Consider the following 26,490-nt stretch of genomic DNA (forward strand, 5'->3'; position numbering starts at 1 on the left):
AGGAGAAGTTGGACTGTGTCTCTTTGGCATCGGAGGCTGTTGATTGGTCGGACGAGAACGACTCCAATCACTTGAGTCTGGGTTCTTCTCAGCTGCATACAGCAGGTGTTGTTTTGGGGAGCAGATCTGGGCCTGATTAGGCCTTTTGATTGTGTACGGCTGAGGAGGGAGACCCAGTGGGTGAGTAAATGAGTAAAACACGTAAACGAGGTGCTTTGGAAGAACTGCACTAATTGAACAATTCTTCCACTGTTGCTTTTTTTATATATAATTTGAAAATCATTCACATCTGGGCTTCTGGCCAGATTGCTTTTTTAGCTTTTGTGTTTTGGATTCTTGTAGCTCGAGGTTGTCTTATGTTCCATCTACCTGAACGTGGTAATTTTTGCAGTGTTTTAGATGGAATGAGATTAGGAACCCCAACGGTGTTTCATTATGTTAAACTGCTGGAAATGCTTCAAGCTAGTAACAAATGAAATCCAAAATAGATGGACTCTTGTAATGACGAGTCAATGCAATAACAGTGTAGTCGGTGTGTCTAGCGGTGGGCCGGGACCCAAAAATGGGTTGCAATCAAAAAAGAAAGAAAAGAAGAAAAAAAGTTTTGGTGGGGTTGTGTAAGAAGTGTAAATTCTATTTGAATTTAATATTAATTATAAACATAATCATTATTTAATTAAAATTGGGTGGCAAATAAAGTGATGTGAAAAAAACAATGCAAAATGTCAATGATAAAACTGTAATATTGCATTATAACTGAATGTGGTAATAATTGTATTTAATTATGATAATGGTCCTCTATTGTGTTTACGTACAGAATGGAGAGAAATAATGTGAAATGGCAATTCATAAAAGTTATAAAATATTTTTTTTAATTATTAATTACGATAATAAACGGTCACAGGTCTGTTTTCATGGGACTGCATTCAACAAGTGGAGAGAAACAATGCAAAATGGTGATAATAAAATTATTAAATAATTATAAATACATGTAATAATAATTGAAGTATTATTATAATAAAAATGGGCAACTAGCGTGTTCTGGCAGGGCTGCGTTCAGCAGGGGGAAATCATTGCACAATGACAATAAAAAATATATATAAAATAATTAAATAAATAAAAAAGTAAGAATAATTAAATTAATTATAATGAATTATGATAGAAATTGGATGCAGGACTTGATGGGGTTGCGTACAGCAAGGGGAAAACAACACAATGCCAGTAATTAAAATTATATTATAATTAATGTAATAATAATTAAATTAATTATAACTTTAATATAAAAAAAATGGGCCGCAGGTCTGTTTTGATGGGGTTGTGTACAGGAAAATAAATGCATATAAAAAAATATATAAAATATTTATATTATGATTGAATTCAATAATAAGTAAATAAATTCTAATTAAATATAATGAAAATAAAAACTTTGCTCAGTAAATAGGCTTGTCAATGTTTCTTCTCATACCTTTTATTGTTGCGTGTCCAATAACTCCTTTTCGCATCTTCCATTATTTTTCTAACTTTATCTGCATACAGTACTGTTGGGTCTGTGCAGTTTATAGCAATATTAATAAATGACAGTGCTGATTATTGTTAGTCTTTTTAACAGTCTGTGTAAGGTTGCTGCTTTGGTGCCCAATATCAAATCTGGACATGCGTGTGTGTGTGTGTTTTCCTGCAGGTGGAACGTGGTGGGCATCCAGGGCTCTCTAATGAGCTACTTCACTGAGCCCATCTACTTCTCCAGCATCATCCTGGGCAGCCTGTATCACGCTGATCATCTCTCTCGAGCCATGTACCAGCGGATCGCTGACATCGAAGACCTGCCCCAACAATTCGCCCTCAACCGCCCCCTGCTCAGCGGTAAGACAACATCACACCGGCGCATTTCCACTCGCAAATCATTGAAAATGGCACCCGTGTCAAATTGTATTACCATTTACTAGACGGACAGTTTGCCCCACTCGCCTTCAATTTCCCCATGGTTTGATGAATTACTGGAATTTAGATGGGCCTGCTCTCCACTGCCGGCCTGTTTCAGTAATTCATACCGTGCCTCAAATCCAAGATTCCCCTGCTGATTTCTCTCATTTTCTCTCAATTTTTCTTTTTTGTATAAAGAGGAAGCTGGAAAATAATCCCACACAGCCTATAGCAGGATTAGGAAACGCCAGTTTGATGTATGATCAGTAATAAAAAATAAGTTTTAAAAAATCCCATAATATACAATAATTTCTGAATTTTAGGACAATTCAAATGATGGTAGTTGTAGTCATAAGGTCAAGTAGTCAAGTCAAGTAAGCTTTATTATATAGCACTTTATACTCTACAGTACTTTTTGTTTTAAATCATCAAATATGATACAAAGACAAATACTGTAATCATTCAGTTAAAAACAATGTTGATTCAGTTCATTCAATAATGGTCAATGTAGCAAAATTTATCAGTCACACAGTCAGATGAATAATTTTATTGAGTAATAAGTGTATTTTAAAGTTGCTACGTATAGAAGCTTGCCTAAAAGAATTTAACTCGAATAAAACAAACCAAAAGATGCTCAGAGGCAGAATTTTTTAAATGCATAAAGATCATATTTAATAGTTTTGCATTTAATACATAGATGTATGATTGTCATCGGCACCCCGTCCTAAATCGCCGCCCTCCACCAGGCTCCTGACTTTTTCATGTATATATATATATATGTATATATATATATATATATATATATATATATACATATATGTATGTATGTATGTATGTATGTATGTATGTATGTATGTATATATATATATATATATATATATATATATATATATATATATATATATATATATATATATATATATATATATATATTTTTTTTTTTTTTTTTTTTAGGGGTGTAACGGTACGCAAAAATCACGGTTCGGTACGTACCTCGGTTTTAAAGTCACGGTTCGGTTCATTTTTGGTACAGTAAGGGAAAGAAATGCAAACATTAAACTGCAGGTTGTTTATTACTATACACTTTTTTTATATACTTTTTAATAAAATATATTTAAAATAAAAAAAAGAATAAGAAATAAAATACTGTGCAAAGTTCTCCATTAATTAAAATACTCTCAGTCTCAAACCAATATCATATAATAAAATATAATGAAAAATATAAATAAATAACTATGATTACAGTGCAGCATTACCAATCCCAGCCTGCTTCAACCGAACCGTACCGTGCCTGCTGCTGTAGGTAACAGGGAGACCGCCGACAGACCAGGCTCTTGTCTTCATGACAATAATATCTATACTTCATGTTGAGCATAAATATAAAGCCTACTGATAAAGGACACCGTCAACAGTATTAACAGCAAAATAGACTAAGTATGTTTGACAGGTGCAATATTTGATAATCGATAATTATTCATTTATTTTTTTTACATTTATATTTGAATTTATGTCAACCTGTAGACTTTCAAACATCAAAGTGTCATGAATTAATATGTATCTGTGTACAAAATGACATATAAACATATTTTCCTATTCTATTTAGCCAGGAAACGCTTCCAAAACGGTTGCGTGTCCCGTGGAAAATAGGCGTCAGTTCTATTTCTAGCATTCAGGCGTTTTCCGCGCAGCTCAAGCCGTACCTGAGATGCGCGTCTCAACGCAGGCAGCCTGCAAGCTCTAACGCCCGTTTCATAAATACTCCGTCTGCGTTGCGTATGCGTTGCGTATTTTTTTACGCACCCATGTTAACTAGGGGTGTGCACGGATAGTTGAAGATTCGAATATTCGCTCTGCTCTAATTATTCGATAAATAAAAATGATATTCAAATTATGCAAAAAAAAAAAAAAAAAAAAAATTAACAATAAAACCTAATTCGCTCACTTTCTGTGATTCTCCACAGCATATTTGAAGATGTATGCAAGCAAAAAATAATTAATTAATGAATAAGGCGCCATTCACATATCGCGCCTAAAACGCATGGAAAACGCTAGGCGCTCCCCTTTCTCCTTCTCCAAAGCGCTCGGGCAGAAGCGCTCCTGAGGCATCTGTCGTTGCTAAGCAACAATGACGCGCTCTCTCCATGAAGATGCGGAAATTTCAGCAAAGGATAAATGGATCTGCAGCACAAAAAAATCGCTTTCAGTAGCTCTGCTATTAAATTAATTTCAAAATGGCAATCCATATATAGCTATGATCAGCTGTTCCTTCATCTTAGCTGAGCTTTCAACATTGTTAAGGGAAAGGATGCAGCTGAATGTTTAGTTCTTGTCACATGACCTGCGGTGCGCTTGCGGCATTCTGAAAAGTTGAGATGTTTTTAACTTGAATTATGAGCGCGCATACCGCGCGCCTACATTGGAAATAACTAACTTGAGCGTGCAAAATACGCGTTATATGTACTGCCCCTAAGAACTGCGGTCTTCTACAGTACTTCAAATATGCTGTGGAGAATCACAGAAATTGACCGAATTCAAGAACATTGTTGCGGCATCTCTCAAGCAGCAAATAAACACCGCTCACTTGGAGAATGCAGGGAAAAGGCTGAGCCAGTTCTCCAGCAATGATTACAGAGAGTCCAGCCGAGATGAGTGGGAACAGTTCTTGCTGGAGCCATGTATTCCACCAGATGAAGATCCCATTCAGTGGTGAAACGAAAACACGAAGCGCTTCACAAAACTTAGGTCTCTTAGCACACCATCATTTGTTAGTCCCGCCAACGTCTGTGCCGTCAGAGCGCGTTTTCTCCACGGCCAGCCTTATTGTTAAAGGGGGGGTGAAATGCTATTTCATGCATACTGAGTTTTTTACACTGTTAAAGAGTTGGATTCCCATGCTACACATGGACAAAGTTTCAAAAATTAAGTTGTAAGTTTGAAGGAGTATTTCTGTTCCAAAAATACTCCTTCCGGTTTGTCACAAGTTTCGGAAAGTTTTTTTCGAGTATGGCTCTGTGTGACGTTAGATGGAGCGGAATTTCCTTATATGGGTGCTAAGGGCGCGTCTGCCGGAAGAGCGCGCGCTCCCATATAACAGAGCAGAGAGAGGCTGTGCACAGACAATCACTCATCACAGCGAGAGCGTCGCGAAATGTCACAAAAGGAGTGCGTTTTTGTGTTCATGTGTTGGAACCGCAGGCGGTGAGTAAAACTGCTTCAAATATCTCTGTGTTAATAACTTAGCTATCGGCGTGTAAGCACATCAAGTAAACAACATGCGATGTTGTCATCAAACTGCACTTTCCACATGTACAGCTTAAAAAAAAAAAAAAAAAAAAAGACGACAAAGTGGAACTTAGTCATTTTCCAAAACCGCTAAGCAAATATATACAGTTTCAGTACATACCACATAGAGACGCCTTTGCTGATGCTGCTCTTGTTAAATTTCAGCCTCTGGATCTGTGTCACAGCTTCCAGACGCGCTCAACTCAAAATCCTACTGGCGCTCGTGATTCTTTAGCTCCGCCCACACATCACGCCTCTAGGCGCTCGTGTTTTTCCGGGAAAAATCGGTACAGACTATCTTTCTCTTATGAATATAATAAAACTAAAGACTTTTTGGAGTTATGAAGGATGCAGTACTACTCTATAGGTACTCAATATTAACAGGATATTGAGTGAAAACGAGCATTTCACCCCCCCTTTAACAGACTAAGGAGCCGACTTTCCCCCGATCATGTTTACATGCCCATATTTCTTAACAAGAACATAAACAATAGAAAAAAAGCAAAAAAGATTTGCTGACAGTTTAAAAGTTTCAAAGTTAAGTGTAGGCTACGTTCTACAATAGCCTAATTGCTGCAGGCTGCTTTACGTTTTTTTGTTTGTTCACTTTTTTTTTTTGCTTTTAATCTGTACTTTTGTTTGTTTGCACGCATTGTTAATGTTTTCAGCTACAAAACACGATGTGTAATGTTCAAGCTTGTTCAAAATGATGGAAACTAAAATGAACATGGATTGACACGGAAATGCAGTCATTTCACAATAAATGTATACTAATTAAAGCCTACTGTGTTTCACACGCAACACATGAGTTTTGGCTTGATTTAAAACCAGAAAAAGAGCAACTTTAGAGAAACAAGGTAATATTATATATGCACTTTTATAGAGGCAGAAAAACAAAGTTATTTAAGACCGGTTGGATTGCGTGTAATAAAGATTTAAATGCAAAAGGCACGAGAGTGTTTCTGTCAGTGGTGAGTTTTAATTTTAAAGTTTTGTGATATCCTAACAAGAAAAGTAGGCTAATGTTGTGTTTAAATGTGTTGCAGCTTGTTTCAGCAACTTATTATAAAAACCTAGCAGTCAAATTCATGAGTAATACGTTGTTTATATTTGAATTTAAATATGTCTATGAAAGATTGTTACTGTACTGTGATGAAAGAGTATCACAATGCTGAAAAACTTTTTTGATTTGTTTTATTTATTTTTTTACATGCTTTGATATCAAAATAATGGACAAATGTTGTTTTTTTGTGGCTTAAACTGACGCGGATCAGTAGCGGACTGCAAACGCGTCCTGTGTGAAAGCACAATGAGTCCGTGCTGCTTCAGCACCACATACATGACGCACACGGACTGCATACGCAATGCAGACGGATTATATGTGAAATAGGCGTAACCTGTTAACATGGGAGTCGCACGCAGCTGAGACGCTTGCGCCACGCATCCAGTGTGTCGCCGCCTCACCGGCCTTAGAATCAGCTGCAGGGCGGGATTTGCGCTGAACGCGGAGACTTCCGCCACTTAATATGTTCGTTTGGAAACATGAAAAGGTACTTATTTTCGGCGCATAAAATATTGCATTCCGTCATTCATGTGTGTGTGTGTGTGTGGATACACACAGTATATACACACAAAAGCATACTACAAAAAAATGAGAACTACTGTATTTTCCGGACTATAAGTCCCACTTTTTTTCATAGTTTGGCTGGTCCTGCAACTTATAGTCAGGTGCGACTTATTTATCAAAATTAATTTGACATGAACCGAGAGACCTGAACCAATAGAAAACATTACCGTCTACAGCCACGAGAGGGCGCTCTATACTGCTCAGTGATCCTGTAGTATACACTGAAGACATAGAGCGCCCTCTCGCGGCTGTAGACGGTAATGTTTTCTCTTGGTTCTTGGTTCTAAATAAATGTGACTTATAGTCCAGTGCGACTTATGTTTTTTTTCCTCATCATGACGTATTTTTGGACTGATGCGACTTACTCAGGTGCGACTTATAGTCCGAAAAATACGGTACCTAAGTTTTTGTGCTCTAAATAAATCAGATTTTCCCACTTTAATTTTGAAAGTTTTAACTTTTTTCTTTCCAATAAATGTGCAAACAGTTGTTCTTACTGGAAAAACGACACTATAAGAACTTCTTTACAGCTAAATTTGAATTTGTCTCCTATTTGATGATTGTTTTTTTCCCTGTTCATCATTTTATAGCTGCTTTGGAACAATCTGTATTGTATATAGATGTAGCAATATATATAAAGATGCCTTAACTGTTTTTCCAAAAAGCTAAACTATTGTTATGCTACTGAAATATGATGTTTAAGTCAGTAGCATTTCTACTTTTATGTAGTTTATACTCCATAAAACCTTTATATAGGTTTAATTGGACACTGGTTCCTGATTAAAGACTCGCTTGAGTTTCAAAATGTCTTTAGGGAGATGTTGGATGCTTTTGGAGAAGTACATATGATGAATTGAGTACATATCCTTTCCTACTTTGTTCCTCAAGAGAAACACCCAACTGCTTTTGCATTGGGTTACATCAGATTCCCAGTAGAACTAGCTTTTAATGGCTCACTGCTGAAAATCTTCATTTGATGATGTGAAATCTTTTTTTTTCTTGTGCGTCTTGGTCTGCAGGTAAAGATGTAATGCATAGTTCAGTGAGCCATTTATGCTTAACGTAAATATTCTTGAAGTATTACATAATAATATATTATTTAATAGATTTTAAGCTTTAAGAATATAAATATGAATGAATAATTGCATGCAGCCTTCAAGTTTTTTTCAATTTATTTCTGTTGCTTCATTTAGTCAATGTAAATTGTTTCCGGTTTGGTCTGTTCTGTAACATTTTTCTCTTTTTTTGAGTTCACAAGACTTGTAAAGTAGCATTTAGCATCAGTTTTGACTAGAGGTCTTATACTGAATACACAAACTTCAGCACATTGTTTTATCTTTGTCCTTTCATTAAAAACAGAAGCCTTGAAACAAATGTTGTCTTATTTAAGAAATATCTTGATATCAAGTCATCTGCTTAAAAAGGGCCACCATGGATTTTTTATTCATGCAGAAAAGAAAATGCACCAAGGTTGTTTCTAGGCATGATTTTCTACTATGGTTAGTGTGTTTGTGTGTTTGCAGGAATCAGTAATGCTGAGGCCCGGCAGCCAGGAAAGGCTCCCAACTTCAGTGTGAACTGGACGGTGGGAGATCAGGCTCTAGAAGTTATTAACGCCACCACAGGCAAGGATGACATGGGCAGAGCCTCACGTCTCTGTAAGCACGCCCTATACAGCCGCTGGGTGCGACTACACTCTAAGGTACCACTGATTCACTTTCAACATTATTGCTGGACTTGGCTTAAGAAAAGTCAAGTAAAGATATTATTTGTATTTGTGTGTGTGTGTATATGTATATATATATATATATATATGTGTGTGTGTGTGTGTGTGTGTGGGTGTGTGTGGGTGTGTGTGTGTGTGTGTGTGTGTACAGGTGCTTCTCAATTAATTAGAATGTCGTGAAAAAGTTAATTTATTTCAGCAATTCAACTCAAATTGTGAAACTTGTGTATTAAACAAATTCAGTGCACACAGACCGAAGTAGTTTTAGTCTTTGGTTCTTTTCATTATGATGATTTAGGCTCACATCTAACAAAGACCCACCAAATCACAATCTCAACAAATTCTAATACTTCATCAGACCAATAAAAATAAAATAAAAACATTTTTAGTGAATTGTTGGCCTTCTGGAAGTATGTTCATTTACTGTACATGTATTCAATTCTTGGTAGGGGCTCCTTTTGCTTTAGTTACAGCCTCAGTTCAGTGTGGCATGGAGGTGATCAGTTTGTGGCACTGCTGGGGTGGCATGGAAGCCCAGGTTTCTTTGACAGTGGCCTCTTGACAATACCGCATAGATTACAGGGTCCATCTGGGGTCCAGGTCTGGTGAGTTTGCTGGCCAGTCAAGCACACCAACACCATGGCCATTTAACCAACTTTTGGTGCTTTTGGCAGTGTGGGCAGGTGCCAAATCCTGCTTGAAAAGTAAATCAGCATCTACAAAAAGCTGCTCAGCAGAAGGAAGCATGAAGTGCTCCAAGATTTCTTGGTAAACGTGTGCATTGACTTTGGTTTCCAAATAACACAATGGACCAACACCAGCAGATGGCATTGCTCCCCAAATCATCACAGACTGTGGAAACTTAACACTGGACTTGAGCTTCTCCACCCGTCCTCCAGACTATAGGACCTTGGTTTCCAAATGAAATAAAAAACTTGAATCAATTTCGCTTGACATTCCTCATGAGGCTGCAGTTCTCTTGGTTGGTTGTGCATCTTTTTTCTTTTTTTTTCACACTTTTTCCTTCCGCTCAACTTTCTGTTAACATGCTTGGATACAGCACTCTGTGAACAGCCAGCTTCTTTGGCAATTAATGTTTGTGGCTCCTCGTGAAGGGTATCAAAGATTTTCTTCTGGAACTGTCAGATCAGCAGTCTTCCCCATGATTGTGTAGCCTAGTGAAACAAACTGAGAGACCTTTTTGAAGGCTCAGGAAACCTTTGCAGGTGTTTTGAGTTGATTAGCTGACTGGCATGTCACCATCTTCTAATTTATTGAGATAGTGAATTGGTGAGTTTTTGTTAAATGTGAGCCAAAATCATCAAAATTAAAAGAACCAAAGACTTGAACTACTTTTGTCTGTGCAGGGGTGGTAAAAGTACTCAAAAGTTATACTTATTATGTCACACTTCACACTTCTCTAGTAGGTTTCATCTGTGTGTGAAGACAGTAGCGCAGATCTGTGAATGAATGTTTCCAAGTAAAATAAACTTCAACAGAATGAAGTTGAATGGAATTGAATTGAATTAACATGAATAATCCTCAATTTTACTGATCAGTACACTGATGACAGACCCATATTGGATAATAAAGTTTATTGTTAAATTGTTAAATGCCCTGCCTCCATTACTCTGTCACATCATTACAAGAGTTTGATCACCATATTTAAGTTATCATTGCAAAAAATTTGTTTGTTTGTATATTCTGTTTATGTATGTACTGTATTCTATATATATTACCAGTCAAATGTTTCGACACACAAATGGGAAAGTGTCCAAACTTTTGACTGGTACTGTACCGTAATATACACATAGAATATCAGCCGATTTATTTATATCTGGCTTTTTTTTTACTCCGTAATATCTTTTTTTTTTTTTTACTCCCAAACATATTGGTCGGGCTGTATATATATATATATTATTATTCATGCTACAACATTCATGCCACATTTATTCATTGCAGGTTTGCCCTGTATTATATTACAAAATAATGCAAAAACAAATAATATATACATATTATTTATTTTTTTGTGTCTGCAGCTTTCGTCGACTCTCCGAATCAAAGTGCCCAAGCCCAGCTCGTATCACGAAGCCAAACAAGCAGCAGTGGAGTACCATACGGCCAAACAAACCCTCATCAAGGCCTTTCACAAAGCGGGTCTGGGCGCCTGGGTGAAAAAACCCATAGAACAGGACCAGTTCTCACTGAACTCTTGAAGAGGGAACATAAAAACACCAGGACATGACAACGACCAGCTGTTAATACTTCACTTGATGTGTGGGGATGTGTGTATGTGTGTGTGATGCTGTTTGTTCTCAGACAAACCAAGAGCCCTTTAGTGTCTGTCATTTTGCTCTCTTTGTGTGAATCATGACTCTGCCTTTTTAATTTGTAATGTAGAATCCGATTTTCATTTAATGTATGTTTGTTTTAAAGTTAGCGGCATTAGCCTTTAGCAGATAATAGGACGTAATGTCATTTGTAACTGGAAAAATGTTTTGTTTTTTTAGTTTTTTGTGAGAGGGTTATTCTGAAAAAACCTAGATGCCGTAAACATGCATGTTACGTGGCTTCAGGTCGACCACACCGCTGTGCGCACGGGTCTGATGGTTTCCTGGTCCAGCCTTCCCAAATGCTGGCTCACCTTTTTTAGCATGGTTCTCCTTGATATGCAAAACATAAGCATCTTTATATTTTTATTCCATACCCTCCGGATTTTAGAAGGGGAAGAAATTCTATCACATAGATCCTAACGATACGGCATGGTCCCTTTAGATTGACAAACTTATTTTGTCAGGACTTTTATTGTAGAAATAGCGTATGCCGTCTTTTTAGTAAAATAGATTTCAGATTTTAATTTGACCTCGGAGGGAAACTTGAATTTTTGCATATGGTTCGTACATAAGCTGTATTCCCAAACAGTGATAGAATTGGAGTAGTCTTATGGATGCAACCAAAGTGCATTGATGTTATTAAACAATGTGTCGTGGATGTTAAAATTTCTCAGAGGTCTTAAATGCATGTGCAAATTAACATAAGGCTCAAAGAAAGCCCTTTATTCTGGGTTTAATACTTTACTGGCCTATAATGGGACCATTAGAAGCCCTACTTTTAGGTGTCTACACTGTACTGACTTTGAGCTCCATGGAGTCCATCGAATCACTCAAACCAAACCGCAGATTTCCCAGTGAACCTGATCTGCTAATGTAAATGAGTTACACATATGTTAAAGGAATAGTTCATCCAAATATGAAAATGAATATCAAGATTTCCAAATTGTCTAAAGCTTCGCATAAAGAATAGACCAAACCTGGAATCATGATCCATTTGAAACATGCAGGTGAGTCTATTTCTGGATGAGCTCTTCCTTCAACATTCATGCCACATTTAGTCATTGCAGGTTTGAGAGCAGGGATTGTGGGAGTTTTTCAAGATGGCAGAATGGTCAGTAATATGCACGTTTATTATTGACAAAGCCATCTCTGCATGCGGAAGCGAGGGTTTGCAGAGGCGACTCTGACTTTCACTTTATCCTTGTGTCTTGTTTGATAATTTGGTTTATTTCCTGCATAGACCTGAATGCCTACACACTTCAAGACTGAATTCAGTTGTGTCCTTGAGGATAAGGTTTCCCCTCTGCAGACTTGTGCTGTAGGAAGGTCTGAGCCAGGAGCTCAGGTGCTCTTTGATTTATGACTTATCCAGTGTAGCATGTTTGACTGGTAAGGTTTTTCTATACCGATCATTCATTTTTAAAGTTTGGCTTTGGTGGTTTTCGGATTCCAGGAGTGTTGCTGTATAATATAAACTCCTGTTGGGATTTATATAACATTTCAGTCATAATTTTACACTTAAAAAGAAAAGATACAAGGCTGCATTAGTATTTAAAGGAGTAGTTGACCCAGAAATGAAAATTATGTGATGCACTCACCCTCTAACTCTCATTTATGCTGTAAGTTGAGCTCAAAAAAGACAAAACATCACCATAAAACCAGCATAACGTTACTCTATATGTATATTTTTCACTTTCTCTATATGACCAGAGCATTTTATGTTAGATTTTGGGAAACTTTTTGTATGAGAAATTGACTGAAATATGTAAGGAATTATTCAGTAGAATCACAGTGTTGAATATGCAGTACAGTTTTGTTCAAAGTTTTGCGCTGTGGATCAAAAAAAAAAAAGGAACAATTGTGAAATATTATTACAATTTAAAATAACTGATATATATTTTCATATATCTTAAAATGTAATCTATTCCTGTGATGTCAAAGCTGAATTATCAGCACCATTCCTCCAGTCTTCAGTGCCATGCAATCCTTCAGATCCTAATATGCTCATTTGGTGCTCAAAAAAAAAAAAAATGGAATTATCAATGTGGACAACATGCAGTTTAACATTTCATTGAAATATAAATCTTTTTTTAACAATGCAAATGTCTTTAATGTCACTTTTGAGCAATTCAGTGCATACTTAATGAATGAATGTATTCATTTTTTATTAATATTATTTACTGACCCCAAACTTTTGACATCTGAGAGCTGCAGCAGAAGGAAAGATTTACAATCAATAAAGTCTTGAATATCGAATATTGACTACTATAAATGTTATTTAGTAGGTCAGTGGTCTTTATTGGGGGGTACAGCTGCATTAAGATTGTTTAAAAGCATGGCGCCGATAGCCTCGTGGGCAGCGCGTCCCGAGTTCAAATCCCAGCTCAAGGACCTTTCCCAATCCCACTTCACTTCCTGTCAGATCTAAACGGTCCTATCATAATAAAGGCAACAACGCCAAAAATAAATCTTACAAAAAAAAAAAAAGAAAGATTGCATACTGACTTGGAATGGTGATTTTAGAAAGGTCAACTATTTCTTTAAATCTTCAAATAATTCAAAGTACTGATAGTCACAGAGCCTGAGACTTCCATGAAACCAGACCTCCGTCATTCCCCTCGATGGCATCAGGTTTCTCCAGCAGGTTTCTTTTTGATTTTAAACCTTTCAAATAAACCAGCAGTATGCGTGTTTCTCCTTTCATTGGTTCGAGTGTGTTCGTTTGTGCAACTGCTGCTGAGCCCAGTTGGCATTCTGCAGAGACATCATGGCAACAAGACTGAGAGATTGCTGTGGAATCTTCACCAAAGATGTCAATTTCTTTTCCCTTTGAAGCATTTAAACCAACGGAGACTATTTTTTAAAAGACACGAAGGTTATTGGTGCAAAGATTGTTCAGCATTTTACAGTTCTGCCTTGTCTGAATTTTGTTCGTTCACTCTAATGTATTTTTGTTTTTTTATGTGCACGTTCGAGTTGGGTCAGTCAGGACTGGCTTTGGGACGCGCTCTTCATTATTCTCAGTATTCTGGTACACGGTGGATGCACTGCTGTAAATATATTGTGACCCTCTCTGATGCTGTTACAGTAGACTCCTTGCATATGTATTACTAATTTTCATTTTCCACTCAAAAAGCAACATGCATTTTGGTTTTAGGGACTTTAAATGCAAGAACGGCCGTGTCCTTGCAGAGTGCTGTAATGTATTTCTGACAGACCTGTATGAGCGTATGGGGATCTGCAGTACTGTAATGATTAATGACTGTAGACTTTGACTGCTTTTGCTCTAATGGAAACGATTACAGACTGAAATTAATGAGCACAGTCGGTTCTACATAAATGTGGCTCAGCAAAAAGTAGCTCTTTTTGCTGGTGACACTTTTCAAGGACGGGAGACTTTGGAGATTTTTCTTTTGCATCATCCTAATTTCGTCTTCACCTTCTCTTCGGCTTTCATCTTCTGTCACGGGGGATTTTTATGGCGTGAGACGCCAGCTGATGATGTCACGATTTTTTCCTGTTTATGATTTCTACTTTTTGGGAATCTGAGCCGTGTCTTAGCGAGGAGTCCTCCTGGTCCTGGTCAGCCCGTTTCTAACCGTCTTGTGATTTGGTGCCTGTACAGTGGAGTCCGGCGGTGGTCCAGCTCGGTCTCAACTCGATCTCGGTCCACCCCGTCTTTTGCCTGTCCTTCGTAATATCCACATGGGTCACCTGCATGAGCTACTTCACCGAAGCTGCACCCAGCATGACGACATAAGGACTTGTATGTAGAAAAAGGAACAAAAAATAGATCTATATATACATAAGTCAAAAGAAAAAAAAATTAAAAGAGCGAGAAAGGAATAAAAAAGATCTTAGTTTACCTTTGCATATTGGTGTCGTTTATTTTTCTCCTTACTTTTCAAAGTGTGTGTACTTCACAGAAAACTAGCTGAATTTTTATATTATAAAGTATGTGACCTATGGGAGCTAAGTGACAAAAGGTATTGTCTGTAGGTGCTCGACTACACCACCTGGGGCCTTTCACACCAAGATGTACCTTAAGCCTCCAACACCTAGATTTAGACAAGAGGGCTCTCACACACAGATACTAAAGTAATGACAGAGACGTGATTTCAATAAAAATACAACTATTTATTAACTGGTTATTCAATACGACAACCGTCTAGGTTGCCTGTCCTAGAAGAGGAATGAGACCAACACACCACCCGTGCTGCGGATTCTGTTGCCTTTTCACACAGACATACTCACACTTAGGCACAGACACTACAAGATCAATCACTGCAAATAGTGAGGTGCACGTTACCACTGCAAATACTGTGTGCAACACAATATAAAAAGAGGACTCAAATCCGGCAGCCTGCTCTACAAAATAGCTTCAACACTACTTTTTTCCAAAAAAAATCTCCAGCAGGTGATAAATAATGTATATGAACAATGCAGTGCTAATTGCAGTATAATAGCATTTATAACAGTATAGAAACTATTCTGCCTTATTATGCGATAAAAATGTGTTTGTAGATTATAAACAAATCCTTATTATTTGTTATTGTCCAGCAGTTACAGATTTCTAAGCCAATTAAAAGCTAGAAATTAGAGAAAAATTAAAGTTGCCTATAGTATCCACTACCAGTCAAAAGTTTTTGAACAGTAAGCTTGTTAAAGTTTTTTTAAAGAAGTCGCTTCTGTTCACCAAGCCTGCACTTATCTGATCCAAAGTACTGCAAATCAGTGAAATTTTGAAATATATTTCAAAATGTAATTTATTGAGAATTCAAAGCTGAATTTTTTTGCATCATTACTCTAGTCACACAATCCTTCAGAAATAATTTTGATATACTGATTTGATGCAAAAAAAAAAAGAAAAACTCATATTACGATAATGTTGAAAACAGCGGAGTATAATTTTTTCAGGTTTCTTTGGTGAATAGAAAGTTCAGGAGAACAGCATTTATCTGAAATATAAATCTCTTGTAAAATGATGTCTTTTGATCAATTTAATGAATCCTTTGCAACAAAAAACCATACATACATACTGACTAAGCTTTTGAATGATATAGTGTAATGTTGCAAAAGCTTTTTATTTCACATAAATGCTGATCTGTGGATCCTTCTGTTCATCAAAGAATGCTGAAAAAAATGTTCTCATCTATTTAAAATATTGATAATCAGCAAATCAGCATATTAAGAATGATTTCTGAATAATGTGACACTGAAGACTGGAGGAATGATGCTGAAAATTCACCTATGATCACAGGAATACATTACATTTAAAATATATTCAGACAGAAAACAGTTATTTTAAATAGTATAAATATTTCACAATATTACTGCTTTTGCTGTACTTTGGATCAAATAAAGGCAGGCTTGTTGAGCAGAAGAGACTTCTTTCAAAACATTAAAAATCTTCCTGTTAAAAAACTGAACTAGTAGGCTATATATTACAGAAATGTTATATCGTAATATATATATACAGTGGGGATCGAAAGTTTGGGCACCCCTTGCAGAATCTGTGAAAATATGAGTAATTTTCAAAAAATAAGAGAGATCATACTAAATGCATGTTATTTTTTATTTAGTACTGTCCTGAGTAAGATATTGTACATAAAAGATATTAACATTTGGTCCACAAGACAAAAAAATTGCTGAAATTATTAAAATAACCCCACTCAAAAGTTTGGGAACCCTTGGTTCTTAATACTGTGTTCTGTTACCTGATGATCCTCGACTGTCTTTCTGTTTTGTGATGGTTGTGCATGAGTCCCTTGTTTGTTCTGAACAGTTAAACTGAGCAGCGTTCTTCAGGAAAATCTTTAAGGTCCTGCAGATTCTTCAGTTTTCCAGCATCTTTGCATATTTGAACCCTTTCCAGCAGTGACTTTTTGATTCTGAGATACATCTTTTCACACTGAGGACATTTGAGGGACTCAAACACAACTATTAAAAAAGATTCAAACATTCACTGATGCTCCAGAAGGAAACAAGATGCATTAAAGAGCTGGGGGGTGAAAACTTTCGGTGTCCAAAGGGTGTCCAAACTTTCGATCCCCACTGTATATGTATATATATACAGTATATATATATATATATATATATATATATATATATATATATATATATATGTGTGTGTGTGTGTGTGTGTGTGTGTGTGTGTGTTCTGAAAGGATGGTTTCTTTTTTGAGAGGAGCCCAAATTCAGACCCAGAACAAAAAAACCCACAGAAGAGGTGGGAGTTCAAAGGAGGAATCTTTATATTACCAAACTGCAGGGAGAGGAAGAGTAGATATAAGTCATGATCTGCAAAATTTACCACAATCTGATGTGATCCACCACCTCAGAGAAAACCAGTGTTGAGCTGCTGCAAGAGCTTTAGGCTACATTCACACTGCAGGCTGAAACGACCCAATTCCTTTTGCCCCTATGCCTCCTGTATCTGATCTTTTCATGACAGTCTGAACGACACAGATCCGATCTTTTCAAATGTGACCCAGGCCACTTTGGAATGTGGTCCTACATCATATACTTATCCAATCTTTTGAAATGCGACCTCCGTCTGAACGGCCAGGCCACATGTATCTGACCTGTACGTCATTGATACTCAACAAACGTCATAATTCTGCATTGAAGTAGGCGGGAACGAGAAGAGCCACTCACATCAGTATCCCACCACTCCTGGCTGCGAGTCGACTCCGCACCCACACGTTTCTCTGTACCGACGTTGCTAACACTGCTCCACAAAACGCCATGACCAAAAACCTTGCTCTCCTCCTCCTTTTTAATTTTCTTCTTAAAACGAGAAGATTGTAATTGTGCTGGCTCCGTTGGGAAAATAACTTTAATATTGCAAAAAGAGCTCCGCTGTTGACTACACTGTTGTTGACATCCATGTTTAACATTAGCTACTTTCGCAAACAACGAGTGACGTCGATCACCATTGAGTACTCTTCTGCGCATGCGGGTCACTTCTGAGTCATTTCACGTTCATACAGGAGATCACAAAAGGTCGCATTTAATTGGAAATGTGAACGGCCTTGCAAAAAAACAAAACAATTTTTTTTTTCAAAAAATCGGAATTGAGCATTAAGCCCTTAAGAAGCACAGCAGCTGTGGTCAAAGAGTTCTGGTGTGTTCTGATTGGTGGATGATGATGATGAGTGGATAAAGACTAGAGCAATCAAATAGTGAGTGATCTGCTCACCTGGTTATGTTCGTGGATGTTTCGACGTGGAAAGCAGTTCGGAATGGAAATATTGATATTTTATTTGTTAACAACATACTTTTCGTACCTTGAAATCAGTAAATGTTATGAAATTAGAGAACTAAGCCAATAGTAGCGCTGGCGGTGTCATTTGATTTGGATGGGAACTTCAGATTGTGAATCATTTGAGTCAGTTCGAGAGTTCAGAGCGTGATTCATTTGAGTCCTTTAGGGAGTTCTGAGCAGGTTCGTGGATCATTTGAGTCAGTTCGGGAGTTCGGAGTAGAATGAATCATTTGAACCAGTTTGGAGTTCGGAGAGGGATCGCAAATCATTTGAGTCAGTTAGGGAATTCGGAGCGGGTTAGCGAATCATTTTAGTCAGTTCAGGAGTTCGAAGCGGGTTCGCGAATCATTTGAGTCAGATCGGGAGTTCGGAGCGAGTTCGCAAATCATTTGAGTCAGTTTGAGACTTTGTAGTGGGATCGCAAATCATTTTAGTCAGTTTGGAGATCGCGAATCATTTGAGTCAGTTTGGGAGTTCGGAGCGGGATCGCGAATCATTTGAGTCAGTTCGTGAGTTCAAAGCGGGTTTGCGAATCATTTTAATCAGTTCGGGAGTTCGTAGCGGGTTCGCGAATCATTTGTGTCATTTCGGGGATTGCGAATCATTTGAGTCAGTTTGGGAGTTCGATACGGGATCACGAATCATTTGAGTCATTTCGGAAGTTTTCGGAGCGGGTTCGCGAATCATTTGAGTCAGTTTGGGGATCGAAAATCATTTGAATCGGTTCGGGAGTTCGGAGCCGGATCGCGAATAATTTGAGTCAGTTCTGGAGTTCGTAACGGGTTCGCAAATCGTTTGGGGATTGCGAATCATTTGAGTCAGTTCCCCAGCAAACAGGGGACGTACCGGACGTTCCGAGCGTCCGCTTAGGTCCGCAGTACGTCTGCTTTATAACTTTCGCTGGGTCCGGATTTGGTCCGCTTTTTGACGTTCGCTGGCGGACGTTCGGACGACATTCGTCTGAGACAGTTTGTGAACGTCCCTGTTTCGTCCCTCATCTGTCATTTCCATTCCAACACTTGAAAAATTCAGTACTTTATCTTTTATCATCAGACCTGATCAGTGTTGGGCAGTAACTAGTTAAATAAATAAATGTAGCTGTAATCTGTTAATGTAACGTAAACTGTAACTAAATTACAGTTAATTATGATATTGTTAATGATTACAAAGGGAGTTACATTTGAATATTTTCACACATATACATATTTAAAATATGAGACACCAATGTTTCTGGAGAGTTGAAGACACAGAATATGACACATGCTTATTCCATAACTGTTTTATTTCCTATTTCGGTTTATGTAAATAATTATTTATTTATTTTATTTTATTTTACTTTTTAGATTAACTACCTTTTTTCCAAGGCATTGTTAGATGCCAATGATTCCTGTCATAGCTATGCAAAGATTTAATTTAAAAAACAGTATCATAGCTATTAAACTATATCTTGTGATTTTAAATCTGTATTTAACCTAAAAAAGATTGCAAAGTAAAAAGAGCTGCTAAATATCCTATTTTGAGGTGGTTGTACTTTACAATCTTAATTCAAGTGAAGAAGGATTCTGAAATCTGAGAGTAATCAGTGTTGAGTACCACTGTATCATTAACCCTGCCTGCTTTAGATGATTCAAAATAATCAAAATTTGAAAACAATAGAAATTTAGAAGAGTAATCAAAAAGTCATCAAATGTAACCAGACGTCAAGCGGACCCTACACACTGGCGTCCGGGGGACGTTCGCATTGGCCATTTAGGGGACATCCTGGGGACCTTTTTTGTTCGGAGCATGTTAATCATTTGAATCAATTCGAGAGTTCAGTGCGGGTTTGCGAATCATTTGAATCAATTCGAGAGTTCGGAGCGGCTTCGCGGATCATTTGAATCAATTCGAGAGTTCGGAGCAGGTTCGCGGATCATTTGAATCAATTCGAGAGTTCGGAGCGGCTTCGCGGATCATATGAATCAATTTCGAGAGTTCGGAGCGGCTTCGCGGATCATTTGAATCAATTCGAGAGTTCGGAGCAGCTTCGCGGATAATTTGAATCAGTTCGAGAGTTTGGATCTGGTTCGCGAATCATTTGAGTCAGTTCGGGAGTTTGGAGCGGGATCGCGAGTCATTTGAATCAGTTCGGGAGTTTGGAGCGGGATCGCGAATCATTTGTGTCAGTTCGGGAGTTTGGGTGATTTATAAAAAAAAAAATTATAAAAATTTTACTCAATTATAGGTAAATATTTTATATATATATACAATATAAATATATAATATAAAATATATATATATATAAACACACACACACACACACAATGTATTGGTGTTTGATATAAATTATGATACGTAAATTGGACAGATCACTATTATTCAGTGAAGAAAAAAGAAAAAACTCTGTAAACTCTTCCAAATGAACACTTTTTTTTTTTTTTTATAATTCAATTTTTACGTTTACAAATAATTACAAAGAAATTGCAAGTAGGCTAACACACTGAATTAAATGTAAAATGATTCGGTCACAAAAGCTTATGTGATTTGTCTTTAAATGTTTTCTAGGAAAGTAGAAAGACAGAAGCAGTATTTTCTTGCAAAACATTCTATAACCATCTTTGTTTTATTTACATTTTTACAAATTTAGTGCGTTCTGTTTGGAAAATGACTGAGGTGACTTTTCTCTCTTTGAAGTGCCCTTTGAAGGCACCATTTATGCCATCTGGAGCACAGTGGAAGTTTTGAGGCATTGAGATGTCCCTGTACACTGTAAAACAACAACTGGTAATTTTCCTGTGATCAGTGCCGTTGACACTCACTCGTGTTACAGATCTAGGCGCTGCCATGCACGATGTCTGTTTGCTTTTTATTTCTTGCACAGGCAGAAACTGAGCATGCTCTGCTGCTGCTGCTGCTGTCAGGTTAAGCAGTCCTCCACAGTCACTCCCACAAGCCCCTGTGAAGTTTGGTGAGGTATTTTCAGGACAGCAGTGCTGGAGAACTTCTCCCAAAACTTCTTCCTCAGCCGGTGTACTAACTGGGAATTCAACTTCAATCATTAAAAATTACTTGCATGCTTGAACCAACAAATACTATTTCCCTTTAATTACTACTTCTGCTACAGATACATATAAAAAAACATAGTGCTCTTATTAATACTGAATCAGTAACCAGTAGCACAGACACACTCAAAAACGCTGGGATTTGCTTATGATGTTCGGCAGGGAGTCGTTTCCCTCTCAAGTCGTAGTAGTCCAGGGAAGCCCTGAAGTCTTCTGTGCTCACTGAGATCTTAAGCACATCGAGATTCATGCCTCAGTCCCATGTGTGCTGGGTCTTTCTCCTTTATCTGGATTAATAGAGGGAATTATTCAGCAGCTGATATGGGCTGAGAAACGGGAGGTAAATTTACTGCAATAGAGGTTCCCACACTCATGAAATGCCAGGAAACTTTCAAATGTACATCATTGCAAAGCTTGAAAATTTTATTAGCTAAATATTTCTCTTTGTGAGTGTGTTAGAGGAGTTTGCAACAATACGTCAGGGAAGTAAATGATGACAAAGATTTTGTAAATCCTCTAGTTAAGAAGACACGAGATTTACAACTAAATTATATCTCAGGATATAAAAATGTCTATAACACATAGATAGAAATATTTTTTTATCAAAAAGTAGTCCAGTGTCAACTCGGCCATATTGCAGTGCTTTATAAGAATTTTTTTTATTTAAAATAAAAATAAAACGACATCTAACACTAGCTTGCTCTATTATTTTTCTATTCTATCGGTTTTCTTTTTATTTATTATATAAGTTTAAAGCCCTTGCTATGTGTACTGCATTTAAGCTAACTGAGACTTGTTATAAAACTTATATCATTATAAACGTATATCATTGCTCTTTTGTTGTTTTGATTGCTTCCATTGTCCTCATTTGTAAATCGCTTTGAATAAAACCATCTGCTAAATAACTAAATGTAAAATATGTACTTGGAGCGTAATCTTAAACAATTGTTACTTTAAGTTACTTTAATATTAACTTAATATTTTTAGCTTGAATAAATACTTCATTTATATGTTACCTATTTGTCTCAGTGCATGCCTTAAAGTTAACGATTCTCCACATTTGGTTTTTCAATGTTGAAAAAAAAAAGAAGGTTGCTAAGAAATATGAAACTTTATTCCTTCCCTGCAGTTCACATACCTTTTGTGAAGCTGTGGTATCTCCAGTGCATAACTTAATGGGATAAAAGCATTGATCATTTTCTTTGAATGGTTGGTTTCTCTTTGCTAGCACTTCTGATTCTTCAAAGAAATATGGCCACACGCTTATGTGACCTTGAGCTTTGACTCCCCACATCTTCAGAGAAAACACTTCATTGAATCATTCATGGTTAATAAATAATTGACATGGATTTATTTACTGATAATTCTTCAGAACCAAAGATATATATTTTTAGATCTGAATACTTGACCTCACTCAGTCACAAAAAGCTATGCATGACTCATCTTTAAATGCATGCTCTCATGATGAAAATCATGCTTAGTTTGCTATTTAAGACCGCAATCTCAAAATGATTTCTAGGAAGTCTTTTTCCGTGATGCTTCCAGTCGTTTATGATAATTGAATCTGTCATTAAAGAGTGGGAACCCAGAATAATTTCCAGAAACGACATTAATCATATTCTCGTCTGCAGACACATGCAACAGTATGCCGTGTTATTGACATAATGGGGGGATATTGGTTTTAAAGGTTTGATGTCTTTTTATGGTGATTAAACTACATCAGGATTCAAGATAATTCCACTTCTCTGAAGAGAACCACAGAATTTGTCATGCATAATGAAGTTACCTTGGCCATTAGTTTGCTTCTCCCTGTGGTAGTTGGTTGATTTTCTTCAGTGATCTGCTTAATGGAGCTGGAGCTGCTGGTTCAGATACCGTGTTCCTCAACAGATGGAGTTATTCCATTAACACCTCCACCTGCTATCACTTCTGCAGCAGTCCTGTCTGTGTTGAAAAACTACAGGTACCCATTTTGGAAATCTCAAGGAAATATGTTAAGATCCCTTTTCATCACAATATAAAGAATAAAATATATTTTGCATTCATGTAATTTTTTTTTAATGCAATATATTATGTATAATTATTTTACAATTTAAATATATTGTGTTGCTGACTCAGTTTTGTTCAATCTTTTCAAGAAAGGAGTTTTCACCTGCCCTTGTGTTTGTATCTTAGTCATACAGTGCGATCATTACAGTCCGATTCCAGAACGAATGACTCTTCTGAACCAAGAGCCGGTTCTTTTTAGTGAATCAAAAACTACAGCGCAACCGACGTTCATTGCTCAAGTGAAATATATTTTGTATCGATTTAAGAACAGGTTTAAGAATCTTTGTTTGGAATTCAGACCACATTGTTGTGCTTTGTTTTATGATCACCAAAATGAATTTGAATCAATACTATTTTTTTCAGGAATCATGTTAGACTTGTTCGAAAGCCTACCGCGAGAGCTTTAAAAATAAAAGAGCAGTATGATTTCTAATCGCTCTCGCAGTACTCTGATGTCAGATATGATAGGGCCTACTACCGATCGGATTGCGCTTTGCCGAATGCCGACTCATCTCATCTCGCACAAGCCTGTAGTGTGATCTCGCTTTGGTTTGTGATTCATTAAAAAGAACCTAAGCCTACCATTACAGTATTGCAAATACAGTAGGCTAATTTCGCGATTGTAGCAAGGGATATAGCCAGTGCTTTAAGTGGGTACCGCCACTTCCACATAGCTCTTGAGCGTACCGCCACCTCTCCGTGCGCCCAGAACGTGTTTTTAGCGTACCGCAGGGGCGTAGATTACGCGGGGGACGTCCCACTTTTATCATCATGGAAATTCGTCTCCCGCACTTTTTCGGGCAAGGGTGTTTGTATAGAGGTTTTCAAGAGCTGCTGTGAATAAATATATTTAAACTTAAAGAGACAGGATAGTCTGCGCATGACATGATGTTTTATTCGGACTAAAAGGCGAAATGAACACGGAGTGCTAAACTCTCCTGCAGTGTGTGTTTCATTCATACTTGAAGCCGAGGGCGCTCTCGCGCAGAAAGTCATAACAGGAAACTCCTAATATGGACAACAGCGTCCAGCTATCGCTGTTTGAAAACAGTTGTTCTAGGTTTTGTTTTGAATTTTCCAAAAAAATCTCCAGCAGGTGATAAATAAATTATATGAACAATGCAGTTCTAATTGCAGTCCAATGGCATTCATAACAGTATAGAAACTATTATTCTGCCTTATTATGTGATAAAAAAGTGTTTGTAGTATATAAACAAATCATTATTATTTGTTATTGTCCAGCAGTTACAGATTTCTAAGCCAATTAAAAGCTAAAAATTAGAGAAAAATGAAAGTTGCTTATAGTATCCACTACCAATCAAAAGTTTTTGAACAGTAAGCTTGTTAAAGTTTTTTAAAGAAGTCACTTCTGTTTAACAAGCCTGCATTTATCTGATCCAAAGTACTGCAAATCAGTGAAATTTTGAAATATGTTTACTAGCCTATTTAAAATAGCTGTTTTCTATTTGTATATATTTCAAAATGTAATATATTGAGAATTCAAAGCTGAATTTTTTGCATCATTACCTGTCACACAATCCTTCAGAAATAATTTTGATATACTGATTTGCTGCTAAAAAAAAGAAAGAAAAAGAAGATGAAAAAAGAAAAACTCATTTTATGATAATGTTGAAAACAGCTGAGTAGATTTTTTTCAGGGTTTTTTTGATGAATAGAAAGTTAGAACAGCATTTATCTGAAATATAAATCTCTTTTAAAATTATGTCTTTTGATCAGTTTAATGAATCCTTTGCAAAAAAAAAAAAAAAAACACATAGGCCTACTGACTAAGCTTTTGAATTATATAGTGTAATGTTGCAAAAGCTTTTTATTTCACATAAATGCTGATCTATGGATCCTTCTGTTCATCAAATAATGCTGAAAATTTTTTCGCATCTATTTTAAATATTGATAATCAGCAAATCAGCATATCAAGTATGATTTCTGATTAATGTGACATTAATGAGTCAGTTCGTGAGTTCAAAGCGGCTTCGCGAATCATTTGAATCAGTTCGGGAGTTCGTAGCGGGTTTGCGAATCAGTCAGTTTGGGGATCGCAAATCATTTTAATCAGTTCGGGAGTTCGGAGCGGAATCGCGAATCAATTGAGTCATTTCGGGAGTTCGTAGCGGGTTCGCGAATCATCTGAGTCAGTTTGGGGATCGCGAATCATTTGAATCAGTTCGGGAGTTCGTAGCGGGATCGCGAATCATTTGAGTCAGTTTGGGAGTTCGTAGCGGGATCGCGAATCATTTGAGTCAGTTTGGGAGTTCGGAGCGGGATCGCGAATCATTTGAGTCAGTTCCCCAGCAAACAGGGGACGTACCCCGGACGTTCTGAACATCCGCTTGATTTGGTCCGCTTTTTGACGTTCGCTGGCGGATATTCGGATTTGGTCCGCTTTTTGACGTTCACTGGCAGACGTTTGGATTGGAAAAGAGCTGTTAAAGTACTATTTTGAAGTGGTTGTACTTCTTAATTCAAGTGAAGAAGGATTCTGAAATCTGAGAGTAATCAGTGTTGAGTACCACTGTATCATTAACCCTGCCTGCTTTAAATGATTCAAAATAATAAAAATTTGAAAACAATAGAAATTTAGAAAAGTGATCAAAAAGTAATCAAATGTAATCAGTTATATTACTAAAAGTCACTTGAAACAGTGACTCTACATATTACATTTTAAATAAGGTAATTTGTAATCTGTAACCTATAACATTTCCAAAGTAACCTTTCCAACACTGGACCTGACACCTTGCAACTCAGACAAAGATAGTTGACAAAATCAAACTAATATAAACTCATATTGGATTTTAAAGGGTATTTTTGCCTAAAACAAAATCCTAAAAAAAATAATAATAATAAAAAAAACTGTAATAATAACAGATTCCAAAATAATAATAAAAAAAATGTTTTTTACTATATGAATACATTGTAAAATAAAGTTAATGTTAAATTAATAATTTTCATTTCTGGAAAAAGAAAATAGGAGAAACCTCTGTAATGAAAAATGTCATTAAATCAGGAGTCTGTTTTCAGCATTTAAACATCAAAATCATGATGCCTTTCAATAATATAATTGAACATAGCTACAATTAGGTTTATGCATTAATGAAGAAAATATGTTTGCATCCCAGGAGCTCTACTAGAATGTTATAGAGTGAATGCCAAGGACAACATGAAGAAAAGAGACTGAAAAATAACACAGGTAAGACAAATAAATTAATTATTTTCATTTACGTATT

At 36.8% G+C, this 26,490-nt stretch overlaps 1 protein-coding gene across 5 annotated transcripts in view; it reads left to right on the plus strand.

The window, feature by feature from the left end:
* The window catches only part of LOC127965048 (double-stranded RNA-specific editase 1), a 155,442-nt gene extending 140,686 nt beyond the window's left edge, over positions 1-14,756 (plus strand). For all 5 annotated transcript variants that reach the window (XM_052565592.1, XM_052565591.1, XM_052565593.1 and 2 more), the window contains 3 exons: positions 1,682-1,863; positions 8,356-8,534; positions 10,598-14,756. In XM_052565592.1, coding sequence (XP_052421552.1) covers positions 1,682-1,863; positions 8,356-8,534; positions 10,598-10,774 — 538 coding nt within the window. In that variant the 3' untranslated portion in view covers positions 10,775-14,756. The remainder of the gene's footprint in view (positions 1-1,681; positions 1,864-8,355; positions 8,535-10,597) is intronic.
* Positions 14,757-26,490: the final 11,734 nt, after the last annotated feature.

Source organism: Carassius gibelio, chromosome B9 (assembly GCF_023724105.1).
Source record: "Carassius gibelio isolate Cgi1373 ecotype wild population from Czech Republic chromosome B9, carGib1.2-hapl.c, whole genome shotgun sequence".
Taxonomy (NCBI): Eukaryota; Metazoa; Chordata; class Actinopteri; order Cypriniformes; family Cyprinidae; genus Carassius; species Carassius gibelio.